At 43.0% G+C, this 15,388-nt stretch overlaps 1 protein-coding gene across 14 annotated transcripts in view; it reads left to right on the top strand.

The window, feature by feature from the left end:
* The first annotated feature begins 533 nt into the window (after positions 1–533).
* The window catches only part of VWA3A (von Willebrand factor A domain containing 3A), a 40,674-nt gene continuing 25,819 nt past the window's right edge, over positions 534–15,388 (top strand). For 9 of the 14 annotated variants that reach the window (XM_063343655.1, XM_063343649.1, XM_063343651.1 and 6 more), the window contains exons 1-11: positions 5,142–5,245; positions 6,401–6,519; positions 7,145–7,269; positions 7,348–7,422; positions 8,702–8,756; positions 9,486–9,584; positions 10,645–10,751; positions 11,040–11,165; positions 12,471–12,579; positions 13,740–13,805; positions 14,274–14,399. In XM_063343655.1, the coding sequence (XP_063199725.1) occupies positions 6,505–6,519; positions 7,145–7,269; positions 7,348–7,422; positions 8,702–8,756; positions 9,486–9,584; positions 10,645–10,751; positions 11,040–11,165; positions 12,471–12,579; positions 13,740–13,805; positions 14,274–14,399 (903 nt within the window). In that variant the 5' untranslated portion in view covers positions 5,142–5,245; positions 6,401–6,504. Of the gene's footprint in view, positions 651–5,141; positions 5,246–6,400; positions 6,520–7,144; positions 7,423–8,701; positions 8,757–9,485; positions 9,585–10,644; positions 10,756–11,039; positions 11,166–12,470; positions 12,580–13,739; positions 13,806–14,273; positions 14,400–15,388 lie in introns of those variants that run through there. The other 5 variants (XM_063343647.1, XM_063343652.1, XM_063343657.1 and 2 more) reach the window with 5 other exon arrangements.

Here is a 15,388-nt window from a genome sequence, read left to right as displayed (position 1 = left end):
CCGCCCACCTTCACGCGGCCCAGCTGCCTCATGATGTGCTCGCGGCGGCTCCGCGGGCCGGCCCGGCCGAACCGAGCGCCCGCCCGCCGGGTCCCGCTTTCCGCCCGAACAGCTCCGCTCCGCGTTCGAGCCGACCGCCATTTTTCCCCAGCCCCCTCCGCTTCCAGAGCGCCCCGCCCAGGACGCGCGCCAATTGGCCACCACCCCGCTGCCCGCCTCCTCCCCCCCCCACATTTGAAGCAGCGCCGCTCCATTGGCCTGTCGCCGCCGTCAATCCTCATCGCGCACCACCCCCTGCGAGGGAACGACCAATGGGAGAGCGGCGAGGACATCCGACCAATGGGAGAGCGGCGCCTGCACTCTGATTGGCCCATCCTCCCGCCCATCCGCCAGGGAGCGGTTGCAATGGCGCAGCACAGCTGTACGGCAGAGAGGGGAGAACGCATGCGCAATACAGCCTTACGGCGAGCAGGAGGGCGCGCATGCGTAGTACTGTCGTACGGCAGGCGGGGGGCCGCGCATGCGCAAAACAGGGCGCGTCACACTGGTCACTGCTGCCGAGAATAAGCCGGTACTGCAGCTCGGGACGAGAGGCGCGGCCGAGGAGGACCCTATTTTCCCCAAACTGGTTTCCGTCTGCACAAATCGAGGTGGATTTGGCTTTCCCGGGAGCCCGAAATTGGCTTTTATTATCGGCCTTCCCCCGCCGCCGGGGGTGGCGTCCAGCAACGGCCCGTGCGGGGCCGGCGCTGCAGTACCGCGCTTGGGCCACGAGGGGTGCGCCAGCAGCGACCGTGCGGTGGGGCGGGGCCAGGGAGGGTCGGGGGCGTGACCAAGACCTTCGGGGACGTGGTCATGGGGGAAAGGGGCGTGGCGATGGGTGTTGTTATAGCGGCCGGGGCGTGGTCTATGCGGGATGAGGCGTGGTCACGGAGGGAGGGGGCGTGGCTGAGACGAGGCGGGAGGCGAGGCCAGGGAGGGCCGGGGGCGTGGCCGACACGAGCAGGAGGCTGGGCCGAGACAGGGCGTGGTCAAGGAGGGCGAGGGCACGGGCGACACTGTCCAGGGGCATGGCCGATATTGTCAGGAGGCGTGGTCTGAAATAATCGGGGGTGTGGCCACGTGTGTGGGTGGTGTGGTGGGCGTGGCCAGGGGCGTGGTAATTTAGGGCGAGGGGCGTGGACGAGACAGGCAGAAGGCAGGCCCACAGCACACACGCCACTCCCCACCTGCAGGACCGGCCTGCCACCGGGCAGCAGCACCCCACTAATTATCCCGCTCTTGGCGCTCATTAGGGTGATGAGCACTGACCGCTCTCAGCCCACTTTAGTCCAGCCAGGGACCATAACCACTTACCAGGCTGCGGGGCTCCCAGCTCTCGGCCCTGTCCACGCTCGCAGCCCAGGCAGTGACAGCCAGCACCTCTGCACCAAAAACCTGTGGAACAGGGGTTTTCCACCCAGAACGAGCCCAAGGGATGCCGCATCACTCAGCGCGGGACACCACGGCTGGGGCGGGTGACAGCAGCGAGTCTGCCAGGGACCAGGGAGGGAGGCAGGAGTGGCATCTTATCCACAAGATAAGAATTGATGATCTTTGCTTTCCTGCATGAAAATGGTTTTTTTTTTCTACTTTCCGGATGCACAAATCCAGGTGGATTTAGCTTTCCTGGGAGCCCCAAATTGGGATATTTCCCTCCCAAAATCGGGGGGGGTGTGTCCCCCAGCACAGACCCAGAATTGTTGGGTTTGGGGTATTCTTGTGCCATGGCGGCAGCTCCCGCTCAGGGTGCGCAGCCCCACAGGGGAAAGTCCCCACTTTGGGGGAATCGGCCCCAAATCGGGATGGGAAAAGGGGGAAAAGGAGAAGGGGGAAGGGGTGGCTTTGGAAAGTGCTTTTACGTCTTCGAGGGAGACTAGAGGGGAGGGCGAGTTTCTAAATCGTTTCTATAAACAGGCTTTCTTTGCATTTTAGAAACCTCATATAGCATAGACATTTACACTGCTGTATTTATTTACACATATATAGACACACTTAGAGAATACATATTATCTGTTTACACTTACATAGAATCTTTGTTAAGAGATCTAGACTTACGTATTACACTTATTCTATAGAATATCTGATTAGACTAGCTGTTTAGACATATATTTTGACACTTGAATATCTCTTTATAAATATATCTTTTAAAAATGTTTTCATCGTCTAAATTCCTTTATATCATATAGAATCATAGAATCCTAAGAGATATAGGTTTTTATTTTTAACTCCTTTTATATACAGAAATATTATTTTTCAATAGATGTAAAAATGAGAGCTTGTTCTCCGTTTCATTGCCTCACAACCAGAGTTACAGGTTTTAACAGTTTTTAACCACCACACACACACCCCAAATTTTCAGACATTTTGGGGCCGTGACCACCCTCTTTTGGGGGGAACTCCATATAACCCCCGTATCCCCCACTCACCTGCTCCTCCGCCACATCATCATGCCCCCACTGATACTGCAGTGCTCCAGTTGATATCATCACCCCCCCAGACACACACACACCTTTTTTTATTCACCCCAAAAACTGAACAAAACGACCAGACCCAGGGCTCGCCCCTTCCCCTCAGGGGGCTCCGCCACCGGCTGCAAACCTGGGCTGGGGCATCTCTCGAGCAGCACCAGACACATCCAACGAGGCACCTGGAAAACAAAAATCCCCAATTATAGTTCAGCATGCTAAAAAAATAGCACAGAAGAGAGTAGGGGAATTTGGTCAGGCTCAAGGACGGGACAGTATCTAACCTACAGGAGGATTCTAGGGAAACAGCCTGAAATACAGCACAGCCTTCAAAAGCCAGAGCCATCTCAACTCTTAAAGTCAGTATGAAACTAATCGATGCCATTTTCAACATGTTCTTAGTGTTAACAGCAAACCCTCTGGCCGGCATCGGGAAATGCCTGGCCCCTTCCTCCCAGCGCAGTCGCAGGAGATCCATCACCCTGCGTGCGTGGTGGCAGGACTGGGCTGGGCTGTAACCAGAGTTGATGCTGGCAGACCCACCGCCGCAGCTACAGCCCTCACACTGCTCACCTCACTTGCTGGGTCAATGCAACCGAGAGGGATGGGTCAAACCATGAAGAGCAAAAGGAACAATAAAGAACACAGTTCAGTCATTCACTTCATGCTGAAAAGGTGTGCCTGTGTTTACATACACTCATTAAAAATACTTATACTATAAAAGTATTTGACTTTCCTCTGGCACTCGTATAGTTCACACAGCTGTGAATTGATACCATTACACTATCTCTCTCCAAAATACATAGTTATAATCGGACTACGGGTTTTTTTGCGTGCCACCCAAGGAGGAGGGATATCTGGCCAGCTGCACTGCCCGGGAGAGATGCTACTGGGCTGCCAGGGAAATGCGCCACTGAAAGCCAGACAGAAATAAAGTACTTCAGAGGACGCTGTCTAAATATCACGGGGAAAAAAAAAACTGTTACATTCAGTTGCCTCTCTTTTTAAAGCTTTAGAACAAATACCTAACAGCTTAAGGACACCTCCTAAATTGTATGCTACAGCTATACTGGCAGTTGCAGTTTAAACCATGCAAGCCAAGCCAGTTTGCAAATTAAATACAATTTTAACTTCTAAGGTTTCATTTAGTACAGAAAAATCAAGAAGATAAAAGATGCCCCAAATAGTTTTACTTTTTTGGGGGGATGGGGGGAATCAAATCCCCAGTACTGCAATCCTGCAGGCTAACAAAAAAGACCGGCAGATTGGCAAATGCTTTTAGCTGTGCTGAACCTGCAGAGGAACATGTTTTTATGATGTCTCGACTGTTAACAACCAAGAACCCAAAGACCGGCCATGCCAGCAACTGTTGGAAGACATGCTGTGCTTGGGCCTTTGGAAGGAATTTTTTTTTCTTTTCCTTTTTTAAAAGAGAATGCAAAGGCTTGTTGATGGAAGTTCGTAAAATGGAACTGCTTTGAATGAGAACCAGTTCCATTTTGGAAAAATCTCTTTCCAACTGAAGTCAAAATGACACACTGTAGGTTACAGATAAAGGACATTATTGGAAGCAACCACTCACCAAAACCGCATCAGTACTCACCGTCATTAGTTACAAGGCTGCTGATGCTTTGTGGGAAACCCTAGAAAACACGCAGAAGCGGTGCTGATTTGTCCCGTTTTGTCCATGTCTCTGACCTTGATTGCTTTTAGGACAGAGGTCAGTATCTCAGTAAGGTTTCTGAGTACTACCATAACATATTTTTAAAATATCTTTTGCTTCAAAGCTCACCTACAGGTTTGATGTCCCATCATACTGTAATTTGTGCACACTTTGCCATTTATTTGGCTAACAAAATGCAAGACTGGAAACTTCAAATACCTTCAGAAGGAAAACAAGTTAATTTGTCTGTATAAATTTTCTCGTTGAGCTCAGCTGAAATAATTTCCTGGAAGCTGTTTGTCTCAGATCTGGGAAAGGTGTGCTTTCCTGAATGCACCCGTCTAACCATTTAACATCATGTTCTGTTGTTAATCTTGCTGGCAAATGATACCAGTTTCCCAAAGATGTGGGTAGTGTGCACCACCACCTGAGCACCCTCCTCCGGCTGAGGGGAAGCTGCCAGGCCCAGGCCCTCCTGTCATACTGGGGTTTCAGAGCCGATGTTTGACCACCTCAGCACACAACTGTGGATTGCCGTTTGCCCCAGCACATTCACACAAAAATGAACGCTGTCCTTTAAAACATTGGTGAAGGAGAAAATAATGCTGGAAACGGTGTCTGCAAGCGGGCTGTCCTGCCTGGGCGTCGCGTTGAGGCCTGATCGTCTGTGTCTCCTGCCCCAGCCTTTACTCGGGATTGTTTCCTAATTGGTTAGAACATTTTTCAATTAATGATTTCCGAACGAATGTTAATACAAACTATATAAAATGAGCATAATTTTCTTCACCTGTATTTTTGTTGTTGAGCAAGTTTATAAAAATAAATTGTCCACCAAAGCTGCTGGCCCCGACGCGCGCGCAGGGCCCTCCTCCCCCCCGCAGCGGCCGCGCCCGCGCCTCGCGCCCGCGCCTCCCGCCCGCGCCTCCCGCCCGCGCCCGCGCCTCCCGCCCGCCCGCCACCGCCCTCTGACGGCGGGAAGCGGCGCCGGCTCCTCCCCCGCGCGGCCGGCCCGTCTCCACCGGCAACGCCGTAACGCAGCGGTGCCGCCGCCGGGCCGGCGCTGGGCAAGCGCCGGGTGAGTGCCGGGAGATGCCTTGGCCTGACGATGCTGAGGGGGCTTGGGGGATCCCTGTCACTGGCGCGGTGGCAGCCCGGGCTTTCGGGACGTGCCCAGGCTGGGGAGGAGGGGAACGGGGGAGCCTTTCCCCGGGTGAGGGGAGTCCCGGCGGACGGGGTGGCGCGGGCTCAGGGTAGCTGAGGGGCCTTGCCCGGTAAGGTGAGGAGAGTCCCGGGGGACGGGACGGCGCGGGGTCGGGGGGGCTGAAGGGCCTTTCCTGGCGAGGTGAGGAGCGTCCCTGGGGACGGGGCGGCGCGGCGGGAGGGCTGCTCGGGCACCCGCTGCTCGGACACCCGCTGCTCAGCGGAAGGGCGCGGGGCTCTGGGGACGGACTGAAGCGAAAGCGAAGTGAAAAGCAGGATTTTATGATCGGTTTTGCTCTGGTTTATTGCCTAAACCCGAGGGGCAGCTCACCTACGCGGCCCCACAGCCCGGCTGTCTCCCGCTGCCCGCCCCCTGCTCCCGCCCCGGCTCACACTCGGACGTACAGGTTTTGCTTTGGTTAATCTTATTTTCTGGTTGAGCTGTGTAGCTACTGACCTAGCAGCTCTGCATAGATATCGTTAACTGCGTAAAATCCCGTAACAAATAACTTGCAGAATAGTTCCTAAATGTTTTTGCTATAGATGCCTAATTGTAACTTCTCTTTGCAGTTATTTTTTAATTTGCTGTTGTCTCACATGCAAAGTGATTACCATATAATTGCTGACAATACCTTTTCTTAATAGTGTATATTCCTGAGGATGTAAGCTTTTTAGTCGAATACTTTGTCTTTTTGCTTTTTTTAACAAGGCTAAATGTATTGATATAATGGATACGCACATCAGGAAAATGGCACAGTTGTTGGACAATGATCAGTTTTTTGAAAAAGCTGGGTAAGGTTACTGCTAGTAAATCTTGTTGGGACTTCTTATGTGGATATAGAGTAAATAACTGTAGCTCGTATAAGCTATGTACTATGATACTTCAAAACATTTATCATACAGCAGGTGGAATCTGTGAACAAATGTCAAAATATAAAACGGTTCCCACAGAAAAAACTTGTAAAGACTTATGACAATACGGAAATATTATGGGTAATGAAGTCATCCCATAAAATTCATTGTCTTGTAGGGTGACCACAAAATCCAGTCTACAGGGTGCATCCACCATGGCAAGATCGTACTATATCTGATCTGGGACCAGCTAATGGATTGCTCGTAACACATATCAACAAGATGCAAGATCTGCTGGTAGGTGATTTTTCCTGCTAAATGAAGCAACTAGAAAAGTAACAGATACCCACTATAAATACAGAGTGGGGAATAAATAAGCTGATAGGCAACTGATATGTGTCCTTACGTATATTTGCATATATGCACAGACAATTTCACTAAAGTCATGAAACTACATGTAGTTTCTCTGTAGACATGAATCAGTCTGTGAACAAATCAGGCAAAACAATAAAGGCGGATCAACTGTTAATACTGCATTTTTCCTTAGTAAAGTGGAAGACAATATATACCCCTTCAAACTCTGTGAGGTTGACTTTGGAGGTGGTTAATTTTTCTGCCTCTCCGGTAAATTGCTGGTAAATCTCTTTTATTTCTTTTACTAAACCCTCCTATTTCCTGTCTTCCTTCCTGTCTCCTCCAAACTGCACTCTCTTTCCCCTTCCTTTAGGTCACAATCTGAGGGTATTCTGAAACTTTCTTTTCCTTTGCATCCCACATCAAAAAGAGTATGCCAGTACTTAACATTATGTTGTTCTTGGATATGCACTGCCTACCAGCTGCCATCCTTAGGACTTTTTGTCACATTTGAACAGCACATTTCATTTCTCGTACTGCATTTAATTTTTTCTTATTTGATTTATAGAGAGTACAAATGAAGAAAATACAGTCTAAAAAAGTGCAAACCACAGAAGAATGGCTAAGAAACTACAGTGTAGAATCCTTACAATTGACATTAAAGCATCTGATAAATGAAGGCAATATTATTTTGTAAGTGCGACACTGCCCTTTCTTTAGTGAGTCCTAATTTGTGTGCACCTCTGATGCTAGTTATGCATAGTGTTCCAGGAATTCAAGAAACGGTGTTGAAGAGATAGAGTTGACAGAAGAGATTGTTACCAATTTTGAGTCCAGACTTTCTGAGTAAGTATCCATCTTGTTTATGATTCTGATCTGTAACTGATTGTATATCCCCACCCCCCATGATTACAGGTACTGCCATAAATCTTAATTTGTTATCTCTGGGAACTTCAGAGTATCTCAGCATCGAATCCTTTTTTGCTGAAATTTAGGGTAGGTAATAATTATATGTCACTACAGCTGAGGGTTTTTTAAATTTTTTAATGAAGATACCCGTGAAACAGGTTTTGAACTGAAGCAGTTAGCTCTTTTTAGAAAGGCAGCTAGTGAATGGTTGGATTTTCACAGGTAATACTGCATATTTGTGGGTTAGGTTTACTGTAACTTGGATTAGTTTCAAGTCATGGGTCTTGTCACGATATGTGAAAGTTAAAAGTTTTCTAAGTGAATTTTAGCTGTATAAATCAAGGAAACTTAAATTTAGGAAAACATTTAATGAATAAGCTCAATAAGCTGTAATCGTAATGGTTTTGCTGGTCTTCACAATATTTGTTAGACTGTTCCTAGAAGTGCCACTACTTCAGCGTACCTCACTGTGTCAGTCATGAAGATCCAGAATCTTCAGAAGCTTCACCTTCCGTACTTGGGCACTGCACCATCTAAGTAAACTATCTGCAAATATGGTTTAAAAAAGTAGCTTTTGTGTTTTGAAAAAGCAAGAAGTTTTTTCCCCCTTTAAAGTGTTGATTTAAACTTTCTGCCTGCCAAATTATAAAATCTATGCACATGGTATTAAAAATAAGTTGGTTGAAGCAAAACAATTTCAGAGGACAGCAAACGCTTTGTTTTACCTTAGGTTATACGTATTTTGAAATGAAATTGTTGAAAGTTGTGCTGCAGTTAGTCCGGCACTTCAGGGAGTGTGCTGCCTTTCAATCACAAGGTTATATTTCATGAGTGTCTTAAGCAGTAGTGCAATTTGTATTAAATACCTCTCCTGACAATAACCCACGTGATGAACTAAACTCAGTTTTGCCTGAGTTTCTGTTGTTCACACATACATATGATGAAGCCAGCAACTGATAGAAAACATTTCAGTGATCCAGATTTTCAGACAGCTACATATCTAATCAGTCAAACAGCTTTAGGAGAAGTATTTAAATGGTTAACCCTGCAACAACCACTTGTATAATAACACTGAAAACAGTGTTTTTAAATACTTTTTCTCACAGATTTTGCATCTGTGAGAAAAAGGAGGTGATGAAGACAAAAGGTTGATTGTTACAGTGATACGCAATGCAAGAGAATGCCTTGGCTAAACCCGAGCTTTGCCTTTTGTCAGAGTGATTGAACTTTACCATCAGCGAATTCAGTGGCTGTTGCAGAACAGCAGAAAGGTAACTTTAACTTTGCAATATGTTTTTAGAAGTGTATATGGCATTAAAGAATAAATTAACTTTTGAATACTAGTGAAAAGTGGCTTCTGGAAAGCTTATGTATTTTCATTATTTACTGTGAGTTACATGTGCAGTGATACTTATCTTGACAATGGATTGTTTTTCTTGATCTTTTATTGGTATGCAGTTCTCTGCTTTCTAGATCTAGTCTTTTTCTTTCTCTTATCAGTCTTAATCATCAGGACAATGCTGAGCTTAACCTCTGACTGGAGTGGAGCTGTCTTGTAGTCCATTATGCCCTCTGTTGCATAGCTGGTTAATAACTTATTGTGCCTAGCAGTGCTAATGCTCAGGAAGGGGAAAGGGGATAGAGAAAGAAGCATCATTCCAAAATCTAGCTTCCACAAAGTTGCCTCATTTAACCTGAAGGGCATGCTGTAGACAAAGTTATTTTTTATCCTCTCAAATAATTAATAGGTTGTCTTGGGAAGGAGGGACTATGATTCACTGGTAAGGATAAACTGTGAGACAGCAGGCCTCTCTCTTTTCTCTCTTTTTTTTTTTTTTTTTTTCTCCCCCCCCCCCTTGGCTTTGTCACTAGCACTTTGTGCTTAAAAGCTTAAAATGAAAAACCTAATATTTGATTTTAAATGATATTGTACAGAATAAACAATAAAATTATCGAACTTTAGATAAGCTTAGTATTTCCAATTACTTTTGTCTTTTAAGGTGTTTGGCCTTATAAAGGGAACCAAAGTTGGACTTATGGTTGATGTGTCTCATATGAGTTACGGACCTAGACTACTGGATTTTCAGAAGGACCTTTTGGTAAGTCATAATAAAGCAGACTTTGGCAGTTATAACATACTAATCAAGCTTTTGTATAACTACAAGCCAGGAACTAAGTAGAAAAAAATCTGCTTAAATTCATAATATACAGTACAATAGACGATTTCTGTTGTAGAAAAGTATGTTTTAAATGTCTTTGAAAGTGTAGTCTTTATTAATGTCTAGATCCAAACTCCAGTATGTCCCATAATAATAATAATACTTTCCTTATTAATATTTGGAAGTTTCTCTATTCTTGTAGTAGCATTCTCTATGGAATAAACTTGCCGAACAGCAACAGCTGTAAGAGCTCGAACCAAGTTCTAAGTGGAGCTATTTATAGTAAATATAGTTTCTTTATGCCTTTATGTTTTGTCACAACAAGGCACACTTCACAGCTTTGGTCAGAACCTTGGTGACTTAATCACTTCCTGAAGTCCCAAAAGAAACTTGTCCTCTATTGTGCTCTTAATTTTTATAAAACTTTTGTAGTAAGGAAGAAAGATATGAGGTAGCTGTTTTACTATCTAACATGGAAACTGTACAGTTTCATTCCCTGCATTCAGGGATTATTTAACCTGAATTTATATTATCTGCATTTTTCATTTTTGTGTTTTAAATAAAACTCCTTCAAGAGAACTCGATTTCCACATAGTCTGGTTAGCTTAACCTTAATACCTGAACTGTTGTTTAGCCCTATCTGTGAATATGTATTAAACTTTTTTTAGTAATTGCTTGGTGGGTGAATATGCCCATTCTAGATCACGATGTTGTTTCATGTGCTTGTCAACTGAAGAGAAAAACTGGTACCAGTACAATAAACATTCCCTGCCTCCTGCCCCATTAACAAATTGGCTGGATTACCGTAGGTTTGCAGGTTTTGTCTCTGTACTCCTTACCAAATATGTGAATCTGTATGACTTTTTCTTGGAAGGTTTTCTGTGGTAGCTGAAAAAATTGCCGTCAGCTATTTTTAGGAAATTACTATTTTTACTCTTTTACATAATAACTGTACTAAACGGCATGGATAGTAATGCATTAACAATTTTTTATTTATTAGTGCTTAATAGATGAACAGCTATGTTATAAGAAGCAATTGTACTGCCTCTCATTCAGTACAGAAATTTCACCTCTGTGGGAGAGTCCAAAAAACATCAATGTTCGTGTGTAAGTAAGTTAATTTCTCTGAAAAATAAAGGTGTTTCAAACAAGGTCTCAATTTAATTAGAGCAATCTCTTGCTGATAATAAATAGCGGTTTTGGTCTTGTGCCCACAGTGATTTGTGAGCGGGGAAAAAAAGCAATTAGTTTTAAGTGCTGTCAGTGATTTCAAGCTGGCTGTTCATGCATAAAATATCTTATCAACTCCTGTGATTTGTAGCAATTTTCATGATCTATCGTATTTAGTACCTGCATGTTAAGTGTACATATTCCTTTCCCCCCCCCTCCCCGCAGGCTACAGGAAGCGAGACAGTGGATACAACAGCTGGAGCCTGGTCAAGGCTGCAATTTGCTGAAAGCCTTAAAAGATGTCCTTACGATGAAAGAACTGAATTCTCTGGTTCTTATTGTAGGAAGCTGGTAAATTAGTTATATAACCTAACAACCAGATTTAACTTGATTACAGAATTGGTATAAGAATCTGAACTTGATACAAAAATAAATACAAAATTTAACATCCAGTTTTTTTGATTTTTAATTCATACCATTGAATTCCTTTATTTCTTCCTTTTTTTACCGTTTATACATCTTCTCTTTTCTGATACAAAGCTATGTTTTTCCTTTGCAGATTGGTTATCACAGTAATCCATTAAAAGTCTGCTAGCTCTAATTTTACATCAATAAAAATCCTTCAGCATCATTAAGGATGTCACTGAAAGGGTTCACACCTCTAGGAAGATTACATGATGAGCTAGATTTTGCTGTAAAATAGCATTAAGCATTTAAACATAGCATTCTCTTTGTCATCTTAAAATGTCTGATTAAATAAATGAAACCAGGGTGAGATTACGTAAATTATGGACTTAAATTCTGCAGTTCTATTGTCATTGTTTGAAAATTTGCAGTACTGGAGTCGGAATTGTAAGAAAACGACTACACTAAGGATTCTGGTAGTGTTACCGTACTTCCAATTTATTCATTGTATTTATTTTAAACGTGCAGAAAAGCAATGGTGTGAGCTTGGTGAGCTTGATATGTAGGGTGATTGAGATTACATTTCAGCTAATTTACTGAACACACAGTGTTCGCTTAAAAGGTTCCAAGTTTTGCTTAGGTCTGCTTTGAACAGAAAGCAGAAGTTTATAGTATGTGCAAGTGAAAACTTCCTTAATTTCTGTCCCTAGCAGAAGTTTAGCTGGAAGAAAAGGTTTTTACTAGCCACAAAGAATCATCAAAACTCAGGGAATGAAAGCTGTGTGGGTCACTAACTTCTAAACACAAAGCAAAGTTTTACTTTTGTGCCATTGGAAGACAATGGACATCCTTACATACAGTTGAAGATCTGAGTTGAAAACTTTTCCAGCGCAGTTTGTCACAGGCCAAAACTACAAATCCTGACTTTTAGCTTTCAGGGCTAGCAAGGAATAATTTAGAACATTTCATCCATAAGCTGTTATGAACTGGAATAGAATCTTAGTGCTTTTATTATCGATCAGGTTTTCAGGACAGAACCAAACCCCGGTAGTAGTACCGCAGTAATGGTTGAAAGAAGTAGAGGAGGTCCAGTTATGCTAAATGACTGGATTACGTTCCCATGATTTGTTATTTAGTTCCCACTTAGTTTTCTTCCCTGTCTTCTTCAGTATGGTCTTTTTTACCCACTTGATTACTATCATTGTTAATATCTTCTTTTTTTTTCCCCCCTCATTTATTTATTTGTATCAGCCCTGATCAGACTTTGGAAACATTGTCTGACTACGCTCAGCAGCGTATGCTGGGAAGAAAACTGCAGACTCACGCTGTTACATATGATTGCAGCAATCCTGCTTCACTTGTAAGTAATTGTGTTAATACTTACTTCTTTAAGTGTCCTGTCATTTGTTTCCTATTCAGCTGCAATGTCTTCTCTCGTATACTTGCGGGAAAGCTAACCTACTCATTAAAGATTTCTTGATGTAACGTATTTTCTTTAAAGCAGATTTGCACACATGAAAAAATTTGTTTGGAGCATTCAGCTTGGTTCATACTGAAGCTAGAAGTGGCAGCTAAGTGGTACTGATGGGCTTGGCAGCCAAAGGGAAGCAATTATTTCCAGATAATCATCCTGTGTGTTTACAGAGAAGACTTTGGGGCTAGGAGCTCTTTTGCAGGTGAAAGCAGAAAAATAGGGGACTTCAGGCAGGGAATACCGCACTAAGGACAAGGGAGAGGGATCATAGAAAAGGCAGGGACTTGCGAGAGAGATCACGTGAGTATGGCAGTCTCTGGGATAGGAATATTTTTGTATGGAATAGCAGCAGTGCAAGACCTAGCAGCGTTGCTCAAATTACAGTGTTGATCATGAGCAATGGTTTGGATGTTAGCGGTGAATGGAGGAAGAGGAGGACAGAAGGATAATCAGTTACTTTTGATTAGCTTCTGCATAGAAATTTGTTTTGCTTATTGATTGCGTGTTTAAGCTTATCCCTAAGGCATGTAGTGACTTAAGTGGCAGGGAAGACACGGTTGAAATCCTGGTTTGAAGAGAAGATTGGATGGAGTAAGGGTATTACAGTTATGGGGAAAAGGATTGCAGTGGTAGGTGGTAGGAGAGAAGGAAATGGGAGAGGTGAAAAAAGCAGCAGAGGATTTAAGAAGTAATTGTGGGTAGGGAAAGGAGAGCCTGATATTTATACTTGTAGACTTCAGTTATATGCCTTTGATCTGATTAGCACAAGCCTGCCTTCAAAGGAAGAGAAAGTGACTGGCATTTTAAGACAAGGTGGATGAACTTGACCCTTATTACCTACTTTGTAAATTTCTTTACTGAGTTAGTTTTTCAGCCATATTAAAATAAGACTGTTAAAAAAACAATGGAAACAATTACTTTGGCCTTATCACTACGTGTACCTCAAAGATTCTTTCTCTAATTGAGAACTGAATACCAACAACCCATGTTATCAAAAGAGACCACCAAATCAAAGTAACTATTTCTCTTCCTATTTATATATGTAGGCAGTTCTAAAGAACCTTGCAGAAGCTCTAAGAGGCTGTTATCATTGCTACTCTTCAAAAGGAGAGGTAGGTAACAGCTAGGGAGGTAACACATTTTTCTCTCTTTTTGATGATTCTTCACTTCTAGAAGGTAAGCTTATTATCATCTGAGTACAAGTTTATAGAAAGACCTGGTGCTGAAAGTCTCTGTCTTAGAAGTGCTGAGAATGTGGTCAATAAACCTGTGGTTAATTCTTTCTGCGACTGAAAATGCTTTCCTAAAAGTGCAATAAATTTTGCCAATATTGTTCACTGACTTAAAGCTGATGAATAGGATGAAAGCAGTGGCTTATTGTAGACCGATTCAAAATGATAAAATAATATCTTGTTTATAAAATGATGAATAACTTATATGCAGAGCATTAGATATATTTACACTCAATTCTGCTATGCCAGTCTTGTATAATGTATGCACATCAAAGTAAGAAAGCTGTATTTGGTTGATGTTTGAATAGTAGTTAACTTATTTTTCCCTCTTTGTTTTCATATGCACAGAATTTTGATAGCAGTGATGTTCATCTGCTGCTTCAGGAAGCCCAGAAGGCTAAAGACCTACTCAAGAGCATCAAACAGATTTTTCAAAGAAGAATTGGTGGCTCACTTATTAGTAGAATAGCAGATGTATGAATCTTTTTATTTTCAGATGTACTTTGAAGTATCAGGGGTAGAAGTTTTTAGTCTTCACCATATGAAAAAAAAACCTATATGAGTAATCAGGTGTTTTGATAAGTGAACTTTGAATATTATGTATTGGCCATCCATTGTAAAAGCGAATTAAGGCCAAAACCGGTGAAGGAGACATCTTGCTAGACGTTCTGCAAAATGCAGGAAGTTTTATAAAGCAACCAAAATGTGATGAAAAAAACATTGTACCATGATCATAATGGGAATCTAAGACAATTGCTAGCCTAACTGTATGCATGATCATTTAAATGAAGTTCTAACAGTCCTTTAAGTAAAAAGATACTTACTCCTACCTGATTGAGGTGGGCACTTAAATCAGCTGCAAAATCGTAAGGGTTTGTCCAGATCATTCCCAGTGTTGAAGGTAGGAAGCTACAGTCTGTCTGTTACACATCTGTCTCTGTGTTGGTCCTAGCTTATTGGCACCATTTTGTCTGTAACAATTGTCTTGTACTGTTTCTATTTTTGTGCCTTATTTGACCAACATACCAGACGTTCTTACTTTGTTTGTCTTTTCTGCAATGAAGTAACTTCTAAGTGCTCTTGAGGAAATATGGATGAGGAAGAAAAAGTCTCCTGTGATTTTTCTTTTTTTCTATGGAGTGTTTGGATAGTTTCTAGTTCTGCTTTGATCTGGTAGAGAGATTATATACTCATGTCTGTTTTTCACCTTGTGCTGATAGTCTTAAGTGGAAATATGCATCTCTCTTTTGCCTTATTCTCATCTCTGTACTTCCATAGAATCATAGAACTGCCTAGGTTGGAAGGGACCTTTCTAGGGGCCTGGAATTTTAGAAGGTGGCTGAATTCACCTATGGTTGCTAAAATTTAATGCTAAAAATTTGGCAGCACTGTTTTACAATCTGTGAGGTTTTTTTTTTTGTTAAAAAAAGTAGTCTGTTCTCTGTCAAAACTACCGTAGGCAG

Source organism: Chroicocephalus ridibundus, chromosome 8 (genome assembly GCF_963924245.1).
Source record: "Chroicocephalus ridibundus chromosome 8, bChrRid1.1, whole genome shotgun sequence".
Classification (NCBI taxonomy): Eukaryota; Metazoa; Chordata; class Aves; order Charadriiformes; family Laridae; genus Chroicocephalus; species Chroicocephalus ridibundus.
This window is presented reverse-complemented; position numbering and strand designations above follow the sequence as displayed.